A 24,682-nucleotide genomic window follows, 5' to 3' on the forward strand; every position below is an offset into this window, starting at 1 on the left:
CCTGCTTGCGCTTCACCAATATCCTTCCACACATTTCTTATTCATGTAGTTATCAGAATGTCTTTTAAATGTTGTGGTGATGTTCGCCAAGCTGGGAATTTGTGTCTAGGTGACATCCTCAGTGCTTGGGAGCCTCCTGTGAGGCGCTTCTGTGATGTTTCCTCCGGCATTTATAGTGATTTGTACCTGCCGCTTCCGGTTGTCAGTTCCAGCTGTCCGCTGCAGTGACCGATATATTGGGTCCAGGTCGATGTGTTTATTGATTGAATCTGTGGATGAGTGCCTTGCCTCTAGGAATTCCCTGGCTGTTCTCTATTTGGCTTGTCCTATAATAGTAGTGTTGTCCCAGTCGAACTCATGTTGCTTGTCATCTGAGTGTATGGCTACTAAGAATAACTGGTCATGTCGTTTCGTGGCTAATTGGTGTGCCACTGCAGCGGACAGCTGGAACTGACAACTGGAAGCGGCAGGTACAAATCACTATAAATGCCGGAGGAAACATCACAGAAGTGCTTCACAGAAGGCTCCCAAGCACTAAGGATGTCACCTAGATAGGGGACGAAACGTCTGCAACACAAATTCCCAGCTCGGCGAACAGAACCACAACAACGAGCACCCGAGCTACAAATCTTCTTCCAAACTTTGAATGTCTTTTAAATATTGTAACTGTACCCACATCCATCGCTTCCTCTGGAAGTTCATTCCTAAACAAACCACTCTCTGTGTAAAAAAGTTGCCCTTCATGTATTTTTTAAATCTTTCTCCCCTTACCTTAAAAGTGTGTCCCCAGTCTTGAAAACCCCCAGCCTAGGGAAAAGATACCTGTCTTTCACCTTATCTGTACTCCTCATTATTTTATGAACATCTTAACCTCCTACACTCCAATGAAAAACATGCCACCTATTCAGCCTCTCCTTGCAACTCAGACCCTCCTTTCCCAGCAATATCTTGATAAATTTCTTCCAAACCCTATCCATATTAATAATATCCTTCCTCTAACAAGGAGAGCAGAACTGGACACAATACTCCAGAAGAGGCCTCACCAACGTCCTCACAACAACCTCAACATGACATCCCAACTCCTATACTCAAAGGTCTGAGCAATGAAGGCAAGCACGCTGATTGCCTTCTCAACTACCCTATCCATACATGATGCAAACGTCAATGAATTATGTACCTGAACTGCCGTGTCAATCTCAGATTCCGATGTATCTCCAATGTTTGATTGTGAGGGAGAACCCACAGTCAGAACAATCAGAAAGCTTGTTGAAGGGCCGGGCACATTGTTCCAGATTTGTTCAGGACCATTGCACCTACTCGAGCTTTACATGTCACTGGACCTGACCGTGCATTGACCATGCTTCTTACCCATGCAGGGCCATTCCCATGGTTCTTACACCAAATCTCATCCCCTGAAGTAAACAGTCTCTCTCGCTTAGTGGAGTCTTGTGTCTAGCATTGGCATTCTTGATGCCGTTTCACTCTCCCCCTAATGTCTGGAAAGATCAGATTTAATCTCCATTAACAACTCTGCTGGAGCTATCCCTGTATTAGCATGAGGGGATAGTCCTGCAATCAAATAGGAACTTGGACAGTTTGGTACCTAGTGAAGCTGTCGGCTGTTTCTTTACATCTACCTTCAAAGTTTGTGCTGTTCTTTCTGATAGGCCATTGGATGATGGAAGATATAGAGTTGTGAGCAAGGTTTGAGAAGATTTGTAGCCCAGATTGAGGCTCTGGGTGTAGTATTGCTTGCTGAGCTGGAAGGTTCATTTTCAGATGTTTCGTCACCATATTAGGCAACATCTTCAGTGAGCTTCTAGACGAAGTAGTGCTCATGTTTCCTGCTTTCCATTTTATTCTTTGGGTTTCCTTGGGTTAGTGATGTCACACACGAAATATCTGAAACATAGAAGAGAATTCCAAGAAGCATGGCATTCCAACCGGAACGCTATCAACAAACACATTAACTTGGACACCATATACCACCCCTTGAGAAAAAGAACAGGAAATGATATCGCCATAGGAAATGGCATCACCACAGGAAATGGAATCGCCAACCCATGCAAACCCAAATATATAAATAGGAAGCAGGAAACACAAGCAGTGCTTCATCCGGAGGCTCACTGAAGATGTTACCTAGTATGGTGACGAAATGTCTGAAAATGAACCTTCCAGCTCAGCGAGCAAACCTACACCCATGTAGAGTTATCCTTACATGTCGAATACCATTTGACTTTAGGAAATACTCAAATTCTCTGCTGGGAAGTGATGGCCTATTATCTGTGACCAACACTTCTGGGATTCCGTGTATTGCTAAAGATGTGCACAGTTTTTCTGTGCAATTGTTATCCTCGTATTTGACAAATGACCACTATGCACGTCCAGCTGCTTTGAATGGGCATCCACAATGACTAAGAATATTGAGTCTATGAAAGAACCTACATGGTCCACGTATGACCGGGTCCAGCGTTCACCCGGCCATCCCCACAAATACAGGGAATCTGCTGGTATTAATGTTTTGTCCTTGTTGGCACTCTGGGCACTGCCTCACGAAAACGGTTTTGTCTGCATCCAATTCTAGCCACGAGACATATCTTCTTGCCAACATCTTAATTTTTGAAACCTTATAAAACGTTCTCCATCGTCCGCTGAAAAACTGTACAGGCTGACAATACCCCAAATGGCATGCTTGTATATTGATACAAACCCTTGGGAATCCTGATCTAACCACAACTGCAACTTTGCATGGCTCATGTCCAGCTTCGTGAAGGACAGATCCCTGCCAGCTTTGCATATGTGTCTTATGCAAGGGATTGGGTATTTATCGAGTAATGAAAAGTGGTGTATCGTTTGTTGAAAATCCCCAGAAAGGTGAACCCAATCATCAGGCTTCACAATTGGTACAACTGGTGCTGCCAATTCTGCAAATTGACTGGTATGAGTCATAGAGTCACAGAGATGTATAGCACAAAACAGACTCTTCAGTTTAACTCATCCATGCCGACCAGTTATGCTAACCTAACCTAGTCCCATTTGCCAGCATTTGGCCCATATCCTTCTAAACCCTTCCTATTCATACACCCATCCAGATACCTTTTAAATGCTGTAATTGTACCAGCCTCCACCACTTCCTCTGGCATGTCATTCCATTCATGCACCACCCTTTATGTGAAAAGGGTGCCCCTTGGGTCCCTTTCATATCTTTCCCATCTCACTTTAAACCTATGCCCTCCAGTTCTGGACTCTCCCACCCTTGGGAAAAGACCTTGTCTGTTTATCCTATCCATGCCCCTCATGATTTTATAAACCTCTAGAAGATCACCCCTCAGCCTCTGACACTCCAGGGAAAACAGCCCCAGCCTATTCAACCTCTCCCTATGGCAATATCCTTGTAAATCTTTTCTGAACCCTTTCAAGTTTCACAACATGTTTCCGATAGGAAGGAGACCAGAACCGCACACAATATTCCAAAAGTGGCCTAACCAATATCCTGTACAGCCACAATATGACCTCCCAACTCTTTTCCTCAATGCTCTGACCAATAAAAGAAAGCATACTAAATGCTTTCTTCACCATCTTATCTACCTGTAACTCAACTTTCAAGGAACAATGAACCTGCACTCCAAGGGCTCTTTGTTCAGCGACATTCCCTGAGGTGATTCCTTCACTTTCCAGCCTTCTGGTTTCTGCTTGTACTTTTGCCCGTAAGATAAATGGCACTACTTGGGCTTTGCAGAAGTGTGGAATCGCTTCCTGGTCAACATGCAGGGTGGACTAGGTTCCTTTGATATGCCCTCGACCTTCCTGAAAAACATCAGGGTATTCAATTAGGACTCCACTCAGGCAGCCATTTTCTGATCTAAAAATGTTGAACCATTCTCGGTGAATCTCAATCTATTTCATCCCATCAAGCTTGGGCCTGAGCCTTTTACTGCAATCATTGAACCAATTGCTTCTTATAAAAGACCAGAACCAAAGTTGTGTTCTTCATCTGTAAAGGTTCCCTGGTATAGGTTAGTCTAGGAGAAAGTGAGGACTGCAGATGCTGGAGATCAGAGCTGAAAATGTGTTGCTGGAAAAGTGCAGCAGGTCAGGCAGCATCCAAGGAGCAGGAGAATCGACGTTTCGGGCATGAGCCGTTCTTCAGGAAGAGGGCTGAAGAAGGGCTCATGCCCAAAACATCGATTCTCCTGCTCCTTGGATGCTGCCTGACCTGCTGTGCTTTTCCAGCAACACATTTATTGGTTAGTCTAGTCAAGATCTTGGCAAAACCTAAGGGGTGGTGTGAAGGCATGAGAGAAGAGACAGAAAAGATTCATGAGAATGGTTCCAGAGATGAGGAACTCCAGGTATGAAGACAGATTGGCAAAGTTAGGACTGTTTTCCTGAAAGAAAGAAGACTGAGAGGAAATTTAATTAAAGTATTCAAAACAATGAGGGCACTGGGCAGAGATGATCCGGGAAAGCATTCCTATTTGTGAAAGCATTAAAAGTGAAAGAGCGTGGATTTCAATTAGTTCAGAAAAGAAACACAAATGCAGAAAGTGGTTTGGATCTGGAATGCACTGCTTGAGAGACTGGTAGCAGGAGGTTCAGCTGAGGCTTTCAAACGACAGTTACCTGAAAAGAAAGAATGTGCAGCGTTATTGGAGAAGGCAAAGAAATGGCCCTATTTGAATTACAAATATGATAGGTGGATCACTTCCTGCACTGTGGTTATATCTTATTCAAAATAACACTTAACCTTATGAATAACAATAAATAAAAAAAATTCTGTCAATACTCAGGTGCTGCAGTATTCATGAGGGTGAAGCAGAGTTAATGTCAGTGTTACCAACTGTCTTTTATTTTAAAAGGACTGTTCCTTATTTTGGTTATTTGTCCCTTGATCTTTAAGTGATTCCTTAAAAGTGGGAACATTTTATGATGTGAGGAAAAATTCCAAGTTATTAAGTTACTTCTGAGAAAAGAATGTCATCTCAGATAAAGAATAAACAAAATGTGTGGAATAAAAACAGAAATTACTGGCAAACTCAACAGGTCCTGCAGCATCTGTGGAGAGAAATCAGAGTTAGCTCTGCTGCCTCACTGCGCCAGAGACCCAGGTTCAATTCCCGCCTCAGGCAACTGTCTGTGTGGAGTTTGTACATTCTCCCGTGTCTGCGTGGGTTTCCTCCGGGTGTTCCGGTTTCCTCCTACAGTCCAAAAATGTGCAGGTTAGGTGAATTGGCCATGCTAAATTGCCCATAGTGTTAGGTGAAGGGGTAAATGTAGGGGAATGGGTCTGGGCGGCTTGCTCTTCGAAGAGTCGGTGTGCACTGTTTCCACACTGTAAGTAATCTAACAGTGCAACAGTCATTTTTGAGTTGGGATAATTTCTGGCGTCATGCCATTTTTGCAAGATTTGTGAAGGTTTGTAGCTTGGGTTGAGGTTTCGGGTGTAGGTTTGCTCGCTGAGCTGTAGTGTTTGTTAACTGGCTAGGTAACATCATCAGTGGCGACCTCCGAGTGAAGCGAAGCTGTTGTCTCCTGCTTTCTATTTATATCTTTCTCCTGGATGGGGTTCCTGGGGTTTGTGGTGATGTAATTTCCTGTTCGTTTTCTGAGGGGTTGATAAATGGCATCTAGATCTATGTGTTTATTTATGGCTTTGTGGTTGGAGTGCTACAACCACTACTTAGGACAAACAGGAAGAAAGTTAGCCACCAGGATACACGAACACCAGCTGGACACAAAAAGACACGACCCTCTCTCCCTCGTAGCCCTACACACAGATGAAAAAAACCCACCATTTCAGGACAGGCTAAGCAAAGACATGCCAGAGAATTCCTAGAGGCCTGGCACTCCAACTACAACGCCACAAACAAACACATAGATCTAGATGCCATCTATCAACCCCTCAGAAAACGAACAGGAAATGACATCACCACAAACCCCAGGAACCCCATCCAGGAGAAAGATATAAATAGAAAGCAGGAGACAACAGCTTTGCTTCACTTGGAGGTCGCCACTGATGATGAAGCCACTGATGATTACCTAGCCAGGTAATGAAACATCTGGATATCAAACCTACAGCTCAGCGAGCAAACCTACACCCTAAATCATGCCATTATTTGTGAAGAATGACTTGTTCAGTCCTGCTGTCGAAGGCTTGGTCCTATGTGTGAAGAGAATGTATTATTTTTCCTTAACAAATGACATTAAAGTGGATGAAAAGCACTGAGTAATTCCCCTGACAGCTTGTAGACCCAGAACATCTTCGGTTATTAGGAGCCTAACTTTACCTGTGGCACCAGATACTAAAACCTTTTAAGAGTTGACAAATTTAATTAAGGAATATTATGACTCTAATTCTGAGATGCTTTTGGTTTTATCTGGCAATTTGAGAACCAGGGGAATCCGTTTCAGGATTTTTGACAAGGTTAAGAAGACTGACACAGGCATGTGACTTTGGTTTCATCTTCAAAGAGATGCTGAGAAACTGTTTGGTATGTGGATTAACAATGTAACCATACAAAAGCACCTATTGATTGAAGTCAAACTGGATGGCAAACAGGCACTGCAACTGGCTTTATCATCAGAAGGTGCAGGATTTGGAGCGTTTATGGAGTAGCCCAATGGAAGTGGACCCTCACCAGGTCGAGTGAGCTTGGTCATCTGGACCACTCATGACAATATCATGAACAGAGGAACTCCAGGTCAGCTTACTGCAAAACCCCAAATCAAAGTCAAGCCTTGACCAAATGGTTAAAATATTTTTCAGGATCCAGGCCGGCAAGCCATTGTAGTTGCTGCCAATATGCAGACTTGAGACAGCAAAAGGGTCCCACTAGACCTAAACTGAGTAAGAGAACTCATAGGCCAGAATCTAAGAACGTGCACATCCTGGAAAGTCCACCTATATCAGGTTTGAGCTCAGAAGTGGCAGATGGAATACAATGTGGCAAAGTATGAGGTTAAACATTTTGGTAGAGAGAATAGATGCAACGACTATTTTCTAAATGGGGCAAGGCTTTGGAAATTTGAAGCACAAAGGGACTTGGGAATCCTAATTCAAGATTCTAAATCGTTGAAGCCTCAGAATGTGGAAGCAGTCTATTCAGCCCATCAAGTCCATACTGACTGCTGAAGAGCATCCCACCCAGACCCACCCCCCTATCCTACATCTACCACCGCTAATCCACCGCTAAGCACAAAGCCACCATGCTGCACCTCTTATGATTCTTTTAAGATGAACATGCAGGGTTCACTTGGCAGTTAGAAAGACAAATGCAATGTTAGTAATAATTTCAAGACAGATAGAACATAAGAACAAAGATGTACTGCTGAGGCTGTATAAGTCAGTCCGCATTTGGAATATTGAGAGCAGTTTTAGGCCTTGTTTCAAAAGGAAGGTGTGCTGGCATTGGAGGGGTTCAAGAGAATGGGAGAAGAATGATCCCAGTGTTGAAAGGCTTTTCATATGAGAAGCAATGGAGTTCAGAATTGTATCCTTTATTTCATACCATCTATGTTCTTCTTTTGAAAATCACTTTACATTTTTCTGCATTGAAATTCATCTGCCACCCTTTCATTCAGCCGGCCAACTTGTCTCCATCCCTTTGAAACTATACAGAATAAAGGAATGCCAATCTAAGACTGAGGTAAAGAGGAGTTTCTTTTCTCGGGGGTTGCAAGTACTGGGCAGGCTGAGTCTTATGTATATTTAAAGCTGAGATAGATAGATTTTTGAGTATTAGAGGAATCATGGGATATGGGAGGATGTGAGAAATGCAGGGAAGTGGGCGTTAGGAATATCAGATCAGCCATGAACCTATAAAATGATGCACGAGGCTCTCCTGTTCCTCTTTCTGATAGTTCAGGTCTGGTATCATTATTGAATGGTGTCCTGCCTACCAGGATCTGATGATTAATCACAAATCAATGCAGATAGATGCCATTCGGTCCATCGAGTCTGCACTGATCCTCCAAAAAGTATCCCACCCAGACCCAACCATCACCCTAACCCCGCATTTACCATAGCTAATTCTTAACCCTGGCGCTAAGGCAGCAGCACTAACCACTGTATTACCGTGCCGCCCCCATTAATAAATGTAATTGGGGGAAACGTGGTCCCAACGTTGACTCTTGGAACAGAAAGCCATGCCTGATTTTCCCCACAGCCCTGAAATAAACGCACCAAATTTACTGTTTCCTTCGGGGAAAGTAACATGTCACAAACAGGCTTGGGATTGGACCACTGAAGCATGTGTGAGTGATAAATCACAGATCCAACTCTCCCTCATTCCTTACACGTGGGCGCTACACGTGTAGAAAGCTCAATGGCTGAGGGATCGAGACAAGGGCGGAGTTCCGGATCACGTGACTCTCCCCGGCTCCCGACGTGTGAAGGCGGGGGCGTGGGAACGAAGGTTCGGGAGAGGGGCGGGGAAGATAAAAGGGGCGGGGAGCCAGGGCAAGGGGCGGGGCGTACAAGGAAAGGGGCTGTGACGGCGTCGGGCATGGTGAAGGGCGGGAAGAAAGGAGGCAGAGGCAGGTCTAGGGTGGAAGGAGGCAGGGCTTGCGGCGTAAGGGGCGGGAGCTAGAGCGGGAGGAAAGCGGGGTTTGCGCTGTAAGAGGCGTGGCTAACAGTGGAGACCAGGTCTCGAGCCGAGGTTGACAACGTAGTGGGTGCGCCTAAGGCGCCGGGGGGCGGGACTAATGGTGCAGTCGGTGAGACTTGGGTGTTGGGGGCGGGGTATCCAGCTGCTCCTGCCCCCTCACCTCCGAGCTAATACCTCGCTTGTCTTCCTTTTTCTGGAATGATCCTGTTGTGAGAATCTTGCGTGGGCTGTAAAGTTCCATCGGTCAGTTTTAAACATTAACACGAAGCGAAGGTGGAACGATGGAGACAGGCGTCCAGGGTTCCGTCAGACAAGTTCCGCTGTAGTTCAAGAGCACCCAGGACTCCGTTTCGGCCCAATTTATCTATTTGGAGAGAAACCTTCAGTCTTCTCCCTCTCCGGTTTCAGAAAAAAAAATATAGACATTAGCCGGTGTGAAGAGTGGGGGCTGGTGGATCGGGCCGAGGAAGGTTTGTCGGGGTTAGCATTGGTGCTCATCTATTTCCCACCAGCCCCAGGCTGAGGTGACGGTTGGGAGGCGCGTGAATTGACCATGGCCTCGAGGCGGCGGCGCGGGGCGCTCGCGCTTTTGCTGGTGGCGTTGCTGGCACTGAGTCCCCAGGTGCACGGGGAGAAGAACCCGGAACTGTATTGCGGAGGTGAGTGAGTGAGGGGACTGTACGTGGCGTTGCACTGTCATTTATTGCACCAACTTGCGTATGTCATCGAGAGTACTGTCAAAAACTAGTTCACAAACCTGTGGAAGGGGCAGGCTGACCTCCAGAGAAAGTTTACTTAGAAATACGGAAGGTAAGTTTTCACCAAGCACGCACACTTCACTAACGCGCACACGAACAAGTCGTTTGAAAAGAAGATGAAACTTGCATGCAGTCTGTAGCTGGCATTGATGTCGTAAGTGATACGCTGGAAATCTGAAATAAAAACAATTCCAGCCTTTGTTATATTAACTTCCGTACAACATCATATATTTTGACGTGGTATAACATCCCTACGTGCTAAAATAAAACACAATGTGATATTGAGCTGCGGGAGGAGATACAAAAGCTAACTACTATCTGCCAGTTAGCTCAATTGATTGAACACCTGGTTGTAAGGTGGGGTGACGCTAACAGTGCGAGTTCATTTCCCATATTAAGTGAGATTACCAGGAAAGTCCTGCCTTCTCAACCATGTCGATCATTTGAGGCAGGATGACTCTCGGGTTAAAACTCACCCAAATCTTCTCTGTATAATGAGCGATCAGTATTATGGTTCCCTGGGACTATGGTGATTTTAGCTTTATTTTCCCTTTTACTATGTGTGTTAGAACTGGAAATGTGTTGCTGGAAAAGCGCAGCAGGTCAGGCAGCATCCAGGGAACAGGAGAATCGACGTTTCGGGCATAAGCCCTTCTTCAGGTGTTAGAAGTCTGACATTGAAAGTGGTGGACAGTCTGTGCAGGTCAGGCAGTATTTGTAGAGAGAAAAATGTTCCAGATCAGTAAAATTTCTTGGTGTTATTTATTGCTGCATACAGAAAGATACAGTGAAAAGTGTTTTGATGCCCCAATCTGGTGCCATTTTGAGTTACAAAAAGAATAAAACAAAGTTACATAAATAGAGTTCATCGTCTGTACAAGGGTTGTCAAACACAGTTCCAGAGCTTCTGCAAAGTCTCTGCAATGTGTTCTGGGCCTCAAGGAGTCCCCACACTTCAGGCCAAATGCAGCCAGGTGTTCCCACTCTGAGCTCTGTTTCTGCCATAGTTCCCCACTGCTGCCAAGCATTCCCACCCCAGGCACTCCTCTGCTGGGGGTGACGACCTGCTGAGTCCATGCTTCAGGCCTATGACTCCATGAGTCCTTGCACCAGGCACTGCCACCACTGCAGCCAACAACCTGCTGAATACGCTCCAGCTTCTCCACAACATCAGAAGATGAAGAAAAGAAAAAGTTGAGAAAAGTGTGAAAGAGAAGGGTGCATAAAAATTGATCTGAAATATTAAATTTGTTCATTTTCACAGGTGCCATGTGACCTGCTGATCTATCCATAGATGTCAGGGCAGATGATTAAAACTTCAATAAAAGTCTTAGCATAGGGATGCTAGACTTGGCACCTCCCAAGGTTGGAGCAAATCAAGTTTGAGATGTGCAAGTGGCTATAATTAAAGGAGATGCTTGTCGAGCTGAAGGATATTACAAATAGTCATAGCTTTATACAACATGGAAACAGAACCTTCAATCCAACTTGTCCATGCCAACCAGATATCCTAAAGTAATCTTCCATTTGCCAGCATCTGGCTCATATCCCTCTAAACTCTTTTTATTCATGCACCCATCCAGATGCCTTTTAAATATTGTAATTGTAGTCGCCTCCACCACTTCCTTTGGCAGCTTGATGCATGCAAGCACCACCTATCTATGAAAACATTGCCTCTCAGATCCCTTTTAAATCTTTCTCACCTTAAACCTATGCCCTCCAGTTTTAGACTCCCCTACCCTTGGAAAAAGACCTTGACTATTCACCCTAAACATACCCCTCATTATTTTATAAACATCTGAGGTCACCTCTCAGCCTCCAACTGAGGGAAAATAGCCCTAGCCTATTCAGCCTCTCCCTATAGTTCAAATGCTCCAGTCCTGGCAAGATCCTTGTAAATCTGTTCTGCATGCTTTAAAGTTTAACAACATCTTTCCTACAGCAGGGAGACCAGAACTGAACACAGTATTCCAAAAATGACATAACCAGCATCCTGTACAGCCACAACATGACATCTCCACTCCTATAGACGGAAGTGGGTACTGCAGTTGCTGGAGATTAGAGTCAAGATTAGAGTGGTGCTGGAAAAGCGCAGCAGGTCAGGCTGTATCCGAGGAACAGAAAAATAAACATTTCGGTCAAAGGCCTTCATCAGGAATGAGGCTGGGTACCTCGGGGGGTGGAGAGATAATTGGGAGGAGGATAGGGCTGGGGAGAAGATAGCTGAGTGTGCAAAAGGTGGATGGAGGTGGGGGTAAAGGTGATCGGCTGGAGAAGATAGGTGGGAAGAAAGATTGACAGATGGGATAGGTCATGAGGACGATGCTGAGCTGAAAGGTTGAAACTGGGGTAAAGTGGGAGGGGAGGTGAAATGAGGAAACTGGTGAAGTCCACATTGATGCCCTGGAGTTGAAGGGTCCCAACATGGAAGATGAGGTATTCTTCCTCCAGGCATCAGGTGGTGAGGGAGTGGCGATGGAGGAGGCCCAGGACCTGCGTGTTCTCGACAATGGGAGGGTGAGTTGAAATGTTTGGCCACGGGGCGGTGGGGTTGATTGGTGCCAGTGTCCTGGAGATGTTCTCTGAAACGCTCTGTGAGAAGGCGTCCCGTTTCCCAACTTCTGTACTCAATGCTTTGACCAATGAAGGCAAATGTGCCACACACCACCTTGACCACCCTGTCGACCTACGACTCCAATTTGAAGGAACTTCCCCCAAATGCATGTAAATCCTGTCCCTCAGAAACCCCTCCAACAGCTTACCCACCATTGACATCAGGCCCACCAATCTTTAGTTTGTGTTGTTAGGGCTGACTTGGAAATAAAGATGAGGATTTAAATTGATTGGTTAGATTTGGAGCCAGTATGCATTGGGATGAGTGAATGGCACTTGGAGCAGATACAGGCAACAAAGTTTTAATAGAATCTAGTGCACACCAATATCCCACAAACAATAATCTGATATTCTAAGTATTAGTTTCAGAAAAATTAATTACCAGGACATCCAGCAATATCTACCCTGTCTGTCTTCAAAATAATGCCATGGGATATTTAATGTACACCTGAGAAAGCTTTCTGGCCTTGGATTAATATATTATCCAAAAACAATGCTACTTCTCGCCAAAGAGTACGATGTTGTCATTGTCAGTCTCGATTTTATGTTAAAGTCTCTGGAGTGGAACTTGAAGTTGTAATCTTTTTAGCAGCTTAACTGAGATGGCTCACAATTGTGGAATGGCTGCCACTTGATGTTGGTTTTAATCAAATGGACTTTATTCACATAAATTGATATGAAGTTAAATGAACAGAAGTTGCTAGGCATCATTGTGAACAATGTACCCTGTGCTTGGGCAGAAGAACCCTCTGCCTGTAGTGAATGAAAACTCTTAACGTTATTCAACTTAATCAACAAATGTAATTATTAATTTTGTGGATTGGGAGGACAAAGTTGGGAAGAAAATAGGTCATAATTATTGCCCATTTTTAAATGTGATTTTTAACATTAACTCCACTTAATAGTTGAAGCATAACCTCAAATGTTACAATCAGCATGAATTTGACATTATTATTGATATTGAGGCGATGAGGTTTTGTCTCTCTCTCTCTCACTCACGTGCATGCTTGCGCTCTTTCGCACTCTCTCCCTTTGCCTGTTTTCTCTCTCTGTCTTTGCGTGTGCGTGCATCTCTTTCTCTCTCTCTCTCTCTGCCTGCCCCTTTTTTCTCTCTCTGTACCTGCCCCCCTCACTCTTTGTTTGTGCCTGCCTCTTCTCTGTGCTGCAACGTCACCACTCTGTCTACTTGTACTTGGTGTCACCCATTCTCTCTCTGTCTCTCTGCCCCTCCCTGCCCCCCCCCGTCTCTCTGTGCCTCCTCTCTCTCATACTGATACGCTGAAAATGAGCTGTGAAGTTCGACAGATTTCTGATACCTCCTATCTAATAAGAATAACGTGCTGCAAATCATGAACAGTTTATCAAATTTTGGGTGAAGCACAGTTGCCCATCATGTAACACTTATGTAAAAGTGTTCTTGAGCTCCATCTTTATTCAATGCCATTTTATTTTCTTCCTTCCTGTTTGAATTACTTTCATGTCCTCCTTCTCTCCAGTATGAAATAAAACTGAGAAGGAGCGACATTGTACAATTGGGTTCTTTTGTGTGTAATGATGTACTTTAAGCACAAAAATATTTGCACATTTATTAAAATTGTTGTTATCATGTCCATTCAAACTATGAAAAGTTAGGTGTACAGCATGTGATATGGTTATAATTGTCATGAACATGAATTTGAGCAAATTTGAACTAATCGGCATTTTGATCACATTTTGACTACAAATAACTCCTCATTGTGCCTTCCACACTTAGTTAATTTGGAACAGTCATGATATGGCATGTTTTGTCTGGGAACAATTAGGTGCTGATTATTTAGTTTTACAGCACCAAAAGAAGCAACAGGCCTATGCCATTCGTTCTATTCTGAGAGTCTCCTTCAGCATTTTATCTCACTATCACCATATTCTTTTCCATTCTCCTTTGTGTTCTTGACCTAGTTTCTGCATCTGTGCTGTTCATCTCAACCGGTCAATCTCACCACTGCACTCCCGGGGAAAGAGATGTCTCCTGAATCCCTTCCTTTAGTTTTTTTTTTGGTTGTCTTATATTTGTAAGGGGAAACATCCTATCTACTGTCTCTGATCTAACAAACATCCTTTAATAATTTTGAAGACCGTTACCTGGTCATCCTCAATCTTTTCTGTTTGAGAGAAAGAGCCTGGTTTGTTCCTTTACTCAAACATTTTTAGCTTTCAACTAAAATATGTACAAAGATTTGTATAAAATTGATCAATTGAAAATAGCATTAGATCTTGTCTGAAATTACAGAAAATACTTTTCAAGTTTCTCATACCTCAACTGAAATGGAATCAGTTTCCTCCTGATGTGTACATATAAATGTTTTGTGTGATGTCATTAGCAACCAGCAACAGTAAACCTGATTCTCTGGTACAGGATGTATGAACCAATGACTCTGGAGGGGAATGTAGTCTATGCTAAGTGTACAGAGTTCACACTAGGGGGTAGGCTGAAGATTATTCTTTCAGCCTTTCGGATGCTGAAGTGGAGGATTTTATACCTTTATATAGAACTGAATATCTGACTATGTAGGACGTGGTTAGTGTACTGGGCAGCTGGATCACATTTGATCACATTTACAAATGGTGAAAATGGTACTCATCTACACTATAATGCCAAAATCAATAGTTATCTTAATCTGTTAAGAATGTTTTCTGTGTGTGTACTTTTTCCGATGTTTTCAACTTTAATTCCCATGTTTATATTCATAATGGAATCTTTCTATGTAAACTTGGGATTTTCTCTGATGCAATTGCAATGCAACAGGCTAGCATTTCTGTTATAAATATGGGTATAATAAGCTGTACTAGAAATAAGAATATAATTCAGTCCATATTTTGAAGTCACATTGTCTTCATGCCTTTATCCAATTATTGAAAAGCACAGCTGTTTTGACTTGCACTTGCAATAATGTGGAATATCAAGTACTATCTTGTAAAGATCTTTACTGTGTGTGCGTGCTTAATGACAGAACTTGCCTCCTATTATTCTTTCATCATATATTTGCTGACTTTTTTCAACCCTAAATTCCTATGATCTTATTTAACGCAATGATGGTTTAAATTGTTGTGTATGGAGCTGAGCCTTGCTCCCTCTCTACACCTCAAAATAAATTGCTCATTAAAGAACTATTGTTCTTATATTGGTTTTGTGAGAAAGCTATCAAGTAGCCTTACTCTCTTCTCTTCCAATTTCACTTTGTATTTTCTTTTCAGGTAGATATTCAATTCCCCTTTTGACTCCTGTGACTGGATCTGAATCTGCTGGTAGTACTTTCTAGATCGTATCTCAATGTATGAAAATATTATTTTCATCGCCTCTCCTTCAGTTTTTTTTTTGTCAATTATCATCAATCTGTGTTCTCTGATAATTTATCCATCTGTTGGGAGAAACTTTGTTTTTCTTCTTCTTTTGATGATTTCTGGCAAGAATTACATCTGCTGTTTGTTTAAAACAGGAAAATTGTTTTTCCTTAACATAGGTCAGAGTTTGTGTCAGAGTGTGAGACATTTGTTTTTATGCACAACTTTGTGAGTTTTTGGATTGGAATTTGTAGCAACTAAAATGTTCATCAGAGTGCCATTGAGAGATCTTGGACCTGTGAACAAGGCAAGCATTTGTGTATTTATGTAGCGCTTAGAAACCGATTGAGACTTAAGTGTTGAAGGGTGTGTGACATTTAGGATGAGCAGGAAGCAAAGTGGTGATAGTTCTTTGTTTTCCAAATGCCAACAATGTACAAGTGTTTGGATGGGGACCACAAATAATAAAGACAAAGAATTTTAGAAGCAAGGATCCAATGACTGTTGGAAACAAGGCTAGTTTTTAAAAATATAATTCACATATGGGATGTGGACATCACTGGATAACATTTGTTTCCCATTCCTAGTTACACTTGAGAAGGTGGTGTTGAGCTGCCTTCTTGAAATGCTGCAGTCATTTGGTGTAGGTACACCATGCTGTTAGAGAACAGGTTCTGGAATTTTGACTCCGAAATACTGAAACAACAAATATTTGTAATAGCAACGTAGTTAATAGCTTGGAGGGGAACTTGTAGGTGTTCGTGTTCCCACATATCTGCTGCCCTTGCCCTTACAGTTGGTAGTGGTCATGAGTTTGGGAGGTGCTGTCTAAAGATCCTTGGTGAATTCCTTCAGTGCACTACTGAGCATTGGTGGTGGAAGGAATGACTAACAACACATCCTCAGACAATTGAGTGGGCTGCTTTGTTTTGACAATGTCAGGTTTTCTGAGTTTTGAATGAATTGCTCTCATTCAGGCAAGTGGGTAGAATTCTATCGCACTTCTGACTTAGGCTTTGTCGATGGTGGACAGACATTTTCGGACTTGTTACTTGTTGCAGGATTCTTAGCCTGTGGCCTGCAGTCATACCTTATAGTATTAACGTGGCTAGTCCAATCCAGTTTATGGTCAATGATGAAAACCAGGATCTTGATAGTGAGAGATTCAACAATAGTAATGCTTTTGAATGTCAAGAAGCAATGGTTGGCTTCTCTGTTATTGGAGGTGGTATTTTCCTGTCATTTGTATCGCAAGTGTTACTCTTCACTAGTCAGCCCAAGCCGAGATATTGTTCAAGTCCTGCTGCATTTGGATATACTGTTTCAGTCTATGGGGAATTGCAAATTGTGCTGAATATTGTGTAGTCATCAGCAGCTATCTACAACTTGATCTTATGATGGAGGGAAGGTCATTGGTGAAGCAGCTGAAAATTGTTTGATCAAGGACTCTACCCTGAGGAACCGCTGCCAAGATATCCTCGTGCTGAGATGACTGATCTCCAACAGCCACAAATATCTTCCTTTGTGCCACGTATATGTCTAACCACTGACTCTAGTTTTGCTGGAGTTCCTTGATGCCACACTTGGTCGAATGCAGTCTTGCTTTTAAGAGAAGGTAGTCTCCCTTCACCTCATGAGTTTCTCATATTTGTTGACGTTTGTGCCAGCTGTCATGAGGTTAGGAGCAGAGTGGCCCTGGTGGAACCCAAACTGAGTATCAGTGAGCAAGTTATTGCTAAGTAGATGTTGTTTGATGGCATTGTTAATGATGTTTTCCAACACTCTCTTCATTATCAAGACTAGATCAATGGGGCTGTAATTGGCTGGATTGCCTTTTGTGTACAGGATATACCTGAGCAATTATCCTCACTGGGAGAAAGTGAGCACTGGAGATTAGTTGGCATGCAAGTCCTGGGCCACCTCCACTGTCAAACCCTTACCACCCAATGCCTGGAGGAAGAACACATCTCCTGCCATGGGATTCTCCAACCACATGGGATCAATGTGGATTTCACCAGTTCTTCTCACCCCACCTTATCCCAGATTCAACCTTCTAACTTGGCACCTCTTGACCTGTCCTACATGTCCATTTTCCTTCTCACCCATCTGCTCCACCCTCCTGTCTGACCAATCACCTTCACCCCAACTTCATCTACCAATTGCATTCTCATATACCTTCCTGCTCCCCCGCCCCAGCCCCTCCCATTTATCTCTCAGCCCCCTTGTGCCACCCCCTCATTCCTGATGAAAAGCTTATGCTCGAAACGTTGATTCTCTTGCTTCTCAGATGCTGCCTGACTGGCTATGCTTTTCCAGCATCACACTCTTCGACTCTAATTATCCACACTCTCAGGTAGATACCATTGTTGTAGCTGTGCTGGAACATCTTGGCAAGTTCTGGAGTGCATGCCTTCAGTACTATTGCCAGAATGTTGTCAGGGCCCATAATTACACAAAGGTGTATGGTAGGTTAAAGGATTGGACACTATATTGAAAAAAGCGAAGAACAATTAACATTAATTTTTTGCTCATTAATCTATGAGCCCTAATAAGAAATATAAAAAGGGCTACTAATAAGCTTGCCAGTGAGTATTGGTCCTATTGAAATAGATCTGGAGAATTTATTGAAAATAAGGAGATAGCGGATAAACCGGCATTTTGCATTAGTTTTCCTGAAGAGGATACAAGTAACATCCTGGAAATGGAAGGGAGGGAGGAACTAAGGAAAACCACAATTACCATAAAACCGGTACTGATAACATTATTAAAGCTTTGGGGTGATAGGTCCCTGGATTCTTATGAATTTCATCAGAGACTCTCAAAAATCTAGTAGCTAGTGGGATGTTAGAAGTATTGGTTTTAGTTTCCCAAAGCTATATTTGGAGAAGGCCGCATTAGATTAGAAAATATTACTCCTTTGTTCAGAAAGCGGTAGACTGAAAACTAGAAACTATAGTCTGGTTAACTTCACATCTATCATCGGGAAGATATTGGAAGCTATGCTTAAAGACATTCTAGCAGGGCATTTTGAGAAACTCAGAGTAATCTGACAGAGTTAACATAGTTTTATCAAGAGAAATCCAATTCTTGTTTTGTTAAACATTATTTGTGTCTAAGATATTGGAATTCTTTGAAGAAGTAACATGTAATGTTCATAAAGGGAAACCAGTGGATATACTGTATTTAAATTTCTGGACAGAATTTGATGAGTTACCATATTAAAGTAAAAGTTCATGGTATGGAGGTAGCATATTTACATGGATAGAATGGTGTGCCACTGGGATCAATGCTGGAGTCTCAACTTGTGACAGTTTTATATAAATGTCATTGATGAAGGAACTCTAGGTATGATAAATTTCTTGATGGCTCGGGATAGAAAACTTGCGTGGAAAACATTAGAAAAGGCTACAAAGTGTTTCATACAGGTTATATGAGTGGGCAAAGATCTGGCTAATGGAGTATAATGTGGGAAAATGATATAATTCAGTTTGGCACGAAGAAAATTGAAGTGAAAAATCATCTAATTGTCTCACTGTGCACCACTGACAACTAGAAAATCTAAATTGTAATTCCTAACAGCTGTCACCAGATAGTGAAGCAGACAATGACTTTGTAGCAAGTTGATATCTATTTTGGAGCAAGTTGAATTTATAAAGCAGAGGGTAGAAGATGACATTTCTTGGACTTTTGGGATAAATGAGTTGAATCATATATACTTTATGAACAGTCAGTTTGTGTAAACATGCTAATTATTGGTGCTGAAACACCAATGAGGCAACAGACAGATAATATTTGTGTCTTGAATTGATTTCCATTTTAAAAGAAGTAAATTGAATTTAGCAAGCAGGCAAGTCTTTTAGAGATAAATTGATAAGTGGAAGAAAAGGAACTGGGTGAGTGTGGAGACCTCTGACCTCTTGCCACATGGAAGAAAAAGCCAGAACGAGAGAGGGAAGCAAAGACACTCAGAGAAGCAGAAAGGATAAACAGCCATATGAAGGAATGAGATGCACAAAAGTGTAGAATCATAGAATCCCTACAGTGTGGAAGCAAGCCATTCGGCCCATCAAATCCACATCAACCCTCTGAAGAGCAACCCAGTCAGACCCATCCCTTTACCCTATCTCTGTAACCCTGCATTTTCAATGGCTAATCCCCTAGCCTGCACACTCCTAGACACTACAGGGAAAGTTCTAGCATGGGCAATCCACTAACCTGCATATCTTTGGACTGTGGGAAGAAACTGGAGCAGCCGGACGAAATCCACGCAGACAGAGAATGTACAAACTCCACACAATCAGTTGCTTGAGGCTGGAGTTGAACCTGGGTTCTTGGCACTATGAGGCATTAGTGCTAACCACCGAGCCAGTGTACCGCAATTTATATGCTGTGAATTATTGTGTGCAGTGCCACAGAAATCCATTTATTATAAATATGGAGGTGTTGCCTCTGACGTCTTTAAGAGATTCTGGAATGTGTTTTTGGATTTGAGGCTGCACACATACATTGTTTTCACCCAACACTAGACAGAACATTACAAATTTACCATTACTGCTTTTAAGTGGTTCAAGGCTCCTGCTCGGAGATTTGGCTCAACGACCTCCTCTTGTGCAGGTAACAGAATAATCAAAACTTAGTGTGCAGAAGGAGGCCATTTGGCCCATTGTAATTGTGCTGGCACTTTGAAAGACCACATAGATGTTTTCAAGGTTTGATGAAGATTTGATAGAATAGATTGAGAAAAGTCCAAATCAAAGATCTTTCTCTGCAATCTGGAATGCACTGACTGACAGTGCTGTGAAGCTGTTTTCTCAGAGTTGTGCTATGATCGAAAAGATGGTCGCAGCTGGATATGAATGTTTAGTGGTGCCAGTGACTCTTGGCTTTTGCCTAAGCTGCAAAACGCCTCTCAACTGTTCAAGAAAGGCCATTATTATCAGCATGAGTTACAATTGAAATGAGAACAAATTCTTCCAACCTCTACTTTTCACCGAACCACGCCCTCGTATATTTTCTGTACAATGTTTCACCTAACTGGATCAGTTTCAATTCAGAATTTCGTGTTTCTGATCTGGGAGGTTTAAAAATCCAATGAAGTGCCATAATTTTGTACCTAAGGAGGTGAAAATAAAATATTTGAAAGCTGCTTCATCAAAATCACATTTCATCAAATTTTTCAAGTATTAGAAATGATTCTGTGAAAAACATTGTATGGTATTCATATGAACTATTTGTTTATGCACATTTTTTATCTGACTTAGAGTTAATGTTTATGATTTGCAGATGGCCTCTTTCTCATGGCCTGTTTTTGCCTCTATGTTTATGAGTCCATCATGTCATTTCCATAATCATTCATTAACTGAACTTTGCTCCTGATCTGTTGTTTTAAGCTTCTTTTATTTTTCATTTTCACTTTAACTTCAGCATCCAAGGGCATTAGATTTGGATTGTCGACTTTTTCTCTTCAAAGGAATATAGCTAGTTTGTACTAAAATTATCTTTTCCCTGAAAATCTTTCATTACCCTGTCACTGCTTTACCCTGCAGTCATCTTTGTCAAGTGACCTGTGTTTGATCCTCCTTAGCTCTTCTACTTTTGAGCATTTTTTCATTTAGATATTTTTCAGTTTTTCATAATCACTTGAACTCAGAATATGTTGTGATCACTGTTGGATAGATGACCTCCATCAGTGACACACCTCACTACCATACTTATTTTCTGTAGATTAGATCTAACACTGTTTCCTTCCTTGTGGGACTGATTTGTTTTCCCATGCACATATCAGAAATTTTTGCATAAGTCTACTCCTAGCACTATTTTCTGCTACAGTAATCATCTTTCAGTGCTCAGTTGCCATTTTGAGTAATCCTGAAATTGCTACCTTTTTGGAGGCTTTCATTTAAGCTCCTGAAAGTGCCTAAAAAGACCCAATAGATTTTCTACCAAAACCATTGTTTTAGGGTTTGGCCTTTGTATTAAATTCCAGGGTCAGAAAATTCCTGTTAGAGAATAATGTTATTGGAAATAAAGGACAATGACTAATTTAGAATTTAAGCTCTCAATATTTGTTGGCCAACAAAGATTAACATTAAACAGTCAAATAGCTGAGGCATGGCATAATAGACAAGGTCAACAGGTCAATTAGATCCTGGCACTTCTGAGGATTTCTCTTGGTTCCTTTTAACCCAGTTTTTTTACCTCTCTATGTCCTTCAAGATTTTAGCTTAATCAAATTAACTCCATAAATAAAATGATTTTGCAGCTTTTAAGACTTGAATTCCATATTCCCAGTACACCTTAAATGCTAAAACTGCAGATGGTAGAAATGTTTATTGTTCCACACTTTTTTTTTCTTGTTGAAATATTGTAGCTTGTCCCTTAGTATGAAATGAGAGAGCGAATTGATATGGCACCTTTTTTTTTCTCAGAACAGAAGCTAAAATTGAAATAGGCTTTCTGCATTAAGATTCTGAAGGAAGATGTTTACTTCTGTTGTGAATTACTGATTTGAGAATAGAAGTATGTGTTGCTTAGTTCAGCTATTCAGTATCAGTTTTACAAGCACAAAGATAATCAAATTCAGTGTGTTCCACTTGTCCTTGTCAAACATAGATTAATCTAATTGTATTCAACTTTAGCAAATTATCAAAGCAGAGAAAGGGATGTGGTGGAAATTTTAATGGGCTAGTAATCTAGAAGCTCATGCTCTCAGGGCATGGGTTCAAGTCCCACCACAGTTGTTAGTGAAATTAAATATAAATTAATTAGAAAAATCTGGAAGTGAAAGTTAATCACAGCAAGGGTGTCATGAAATAGTCATTTGTCCACCCAAAGAAACCTCATCTGGTTCACTAGCATCCTTTAAGGGAAGCAAATCTACATTTCTTACCTAATTTGGCCTAAATACGACAATGATGTGGTTTTTCTTCCCAACTACCATCTGAAATGCTCCATGCCACTCTATTAAAGGTCAGTTAGAGATGATGCTGACTTTGCCAGTGACACTGAAATCCCCTGGGAGAAAACAAAAGCAGACACTTAGCAAACACATGTTAATAAATCTGTGCCCTAGTTGTTCATGCATTACCCCTGTACTGACCACTCTATGTTGATGTGTTCCTCACGAAGTGATGCCTAGATTTTAAAATTCACTTCCTTGCTTGTACAATTCTCCTTCGCTTCTTTCCTTGGCCCTCTTTAACCCTGTATCCTCATCCAACCCTACAATGCTCCTGAGATCTCTGAATCCTTGATATTAATGTTACCTTCGGCTGCCTAAACTCTAGGATTCCTTCACTATTTCTTAACATGTGCCATCTCCTTTTAACATTTTTTTAAAGCCTACTTCTAATTGATCTAATTTCTTCTTCCCATTTTGATGTCAAATTTTTATTTGACAACCTCTTGTGAAACACTTTGGGACACTTAGCTACTTCGAAGAAGCTATATAAACGTTTTTCTGTTGGAAGTGAAAAAAATCTGAATTTTGTGTAGAATTGTAATGTTGGAAATTAAACCTTTCTTTGAAGTTTTTTTAAGGAGAGATTCACATGATAATTTTATAAATCAGCAATCTATTTGTCCCTGCTGATGCTGTGGCGGCAGTGGGTCAAATTCAATCACAGCAGTTTGTGAAATTTAAATTTGAACTGAAATAAAAATTTTGGAATTCAAGGCTCGATAAGGGTGACTTCATGACATTGGGTACTTGTGATATAGGAAAGATCTGTCAGTGGAAAAAGGCATTCATTGGTTGAATTTGGAATGGACTGATCTTTGGAGGCATTTGTCAGAATATAGAAGTCTGAACCCATGGTCAACCTATTTTTTTTTTTAATTTGAAGTTAGTGAATTCATCATGTTTCCTTTGCATTTTCTGTTTTAGTTTCAATTACACAACCCCTCCGATTCTTTCACTTGATATCTCTTTCTTTTGCCTTTTCTTTTTCCACAATTTAGATATTGTTTCAATGTCTGCTTTAGCTCAATGTTTTAATATTTCTTTTTCTATTAGCAAATTGGAGATACTTTAGTGGACTAACTCATCATTATATATAGAGACAAAATCTTACATCTATATAATGCATTTAACAATCTCAAAATTAGTCCAAGCACTTTACGCTTAATTTGGTACATTTGTGTGATTGTGACATAAATAATATGGTTTAAATTGCACCACATAAAACAAAATGATGACAGATTTGTCTGTGACATAGTCAAGTGAGGAATAACTATCAACCAAGACACCAGGGAAAAGTATCCTGTAAATATTTGGAATAGTGCCATTGGAATCATGCTAATGCCCAATGGAATGGGAAGGGAGCATCTCGTTTTAGTGTCTCATCTGAGAGATTTTCATTTCTCTGGAATCCATCACCCTCTGACTTTGCAAGAGTTAGTGCTAAGCAATCTATTGAATACTTCCATGATCGCCTTAAGCGGAACTGTTTATCTTATTGCCTCTGGCCTAATATTCTGATGAAGGGCTTATGCCCAAAACGACATCTGACCTTCTCAGATACTGCCTGATCTGTTGTGCTTTTCCAGCACTATACTTTTCGACTTCGATCTGATGCTGACTCACCTGCTGTGTATGCCTCACGCTTCATTTTTCTTTCCAGTTTAAAATCTAGTCTCTATTCCATATTATAAATATGGCATGTAGTTGAGTAATAAGATAAGATAATCTCCATTATTGGAAGAAAATTTGGGGTACAGGTCGTTCTCTTAAAATGCCATAGTTATGTTTCAGTGAACGCTGGCTTACTAGAAATAATGGGACCTAGGGAAAAAGTGTGGTTCAGGCAGACCAGCAAATATCACTCATGATTGCTCAAAAGTATAGCACAGCCTGAATGAAGGTATAAATCATATTTATCAATGAAACAAAAATAAATTTAACAGTACATTTCAAAAATATTGTTAATGCAGCGAACAGAGGGTCGCCATGATGCGTAGTAGACTCCCTCATTCGTGTTAAGTGAGCTATATAACATTCTCTCCTTATGCTCAAAATGCTTTATAATATCTAGCTTCTCCTCCAGTGTTATAGCCTGCCTTATGCATTCACCACCTGTAATTTTAACACCAGGATGCTTGTTTCTGACATTCTTGTCACTATGCCCTCCATTCTTTTCAAAAAAGTGGATAATCTAGGAGTAGTATAGCTTTCACAGGATGCAGCTCAATGTATCTCTCTCAGAAAGCTGCTCTTTGTACAGTACCCCTCTCAGCTGCTCTGCCAGCAGCTCACCTCAGCATATGCGCAGAATGGAAGACAGGCGCTGCCATCAGCACATGCGCAGACAACAGAGACTTCGCTGCGACATTGACACTTGTGCAGAAGGAAGCGCATGAAACAATCACCACTGGAATTACGCTATT

The 24,682-nt window shown here is 41.6% G+C and overlaps 1 protein-coding gene across 2 annotated transcripts in view; it reads left to right on the forward strand.

Moving 5' to 3' along the window:
• Positions 1-8,634: 8,634 nt before the first annotated feature.
• The window catches only part of cnpy1 (canopy FGF signaling regulator 1), a 78,707-nt gene continuing 62,659 nt past the window's right edge, over positions 8,635-24,682 (forward strand). The window contains exon 1 of one of the 2 annotated variants that reach the window (XM_043690716.1): positions 8,635-9,265. In XM_043690716.1, coding sequence (XP_043546651.1) covers positions 9,160-9,265 — 106 coding nt within the window. In that variant the 5' untranslated portion in view covers positions 8,635-9,159. Of the gene's footprint in view, positions 9,266-9,306; positions 9,417-24,682 lie in introns of those variants that run through there. The other variant, XM_043690717.1, reaches the window with a different exon arrangement.

This window comes from Chiloscyllium plagiosum, chromosome 5, assembly GCF_004010195.1.
Source record: "Chiloscyllium plagiosum isolate BGI_BamShark_2017 chromosome 5, ASM401019v2, whole genome shotgun sequence".
NCBI lineage: Eukaryota > Metazoa > Chordata > Chondrichthyes > Orectolobiformes > Hemiscylliidae > Chiloscyllium > Chiloscyllium plagiosum.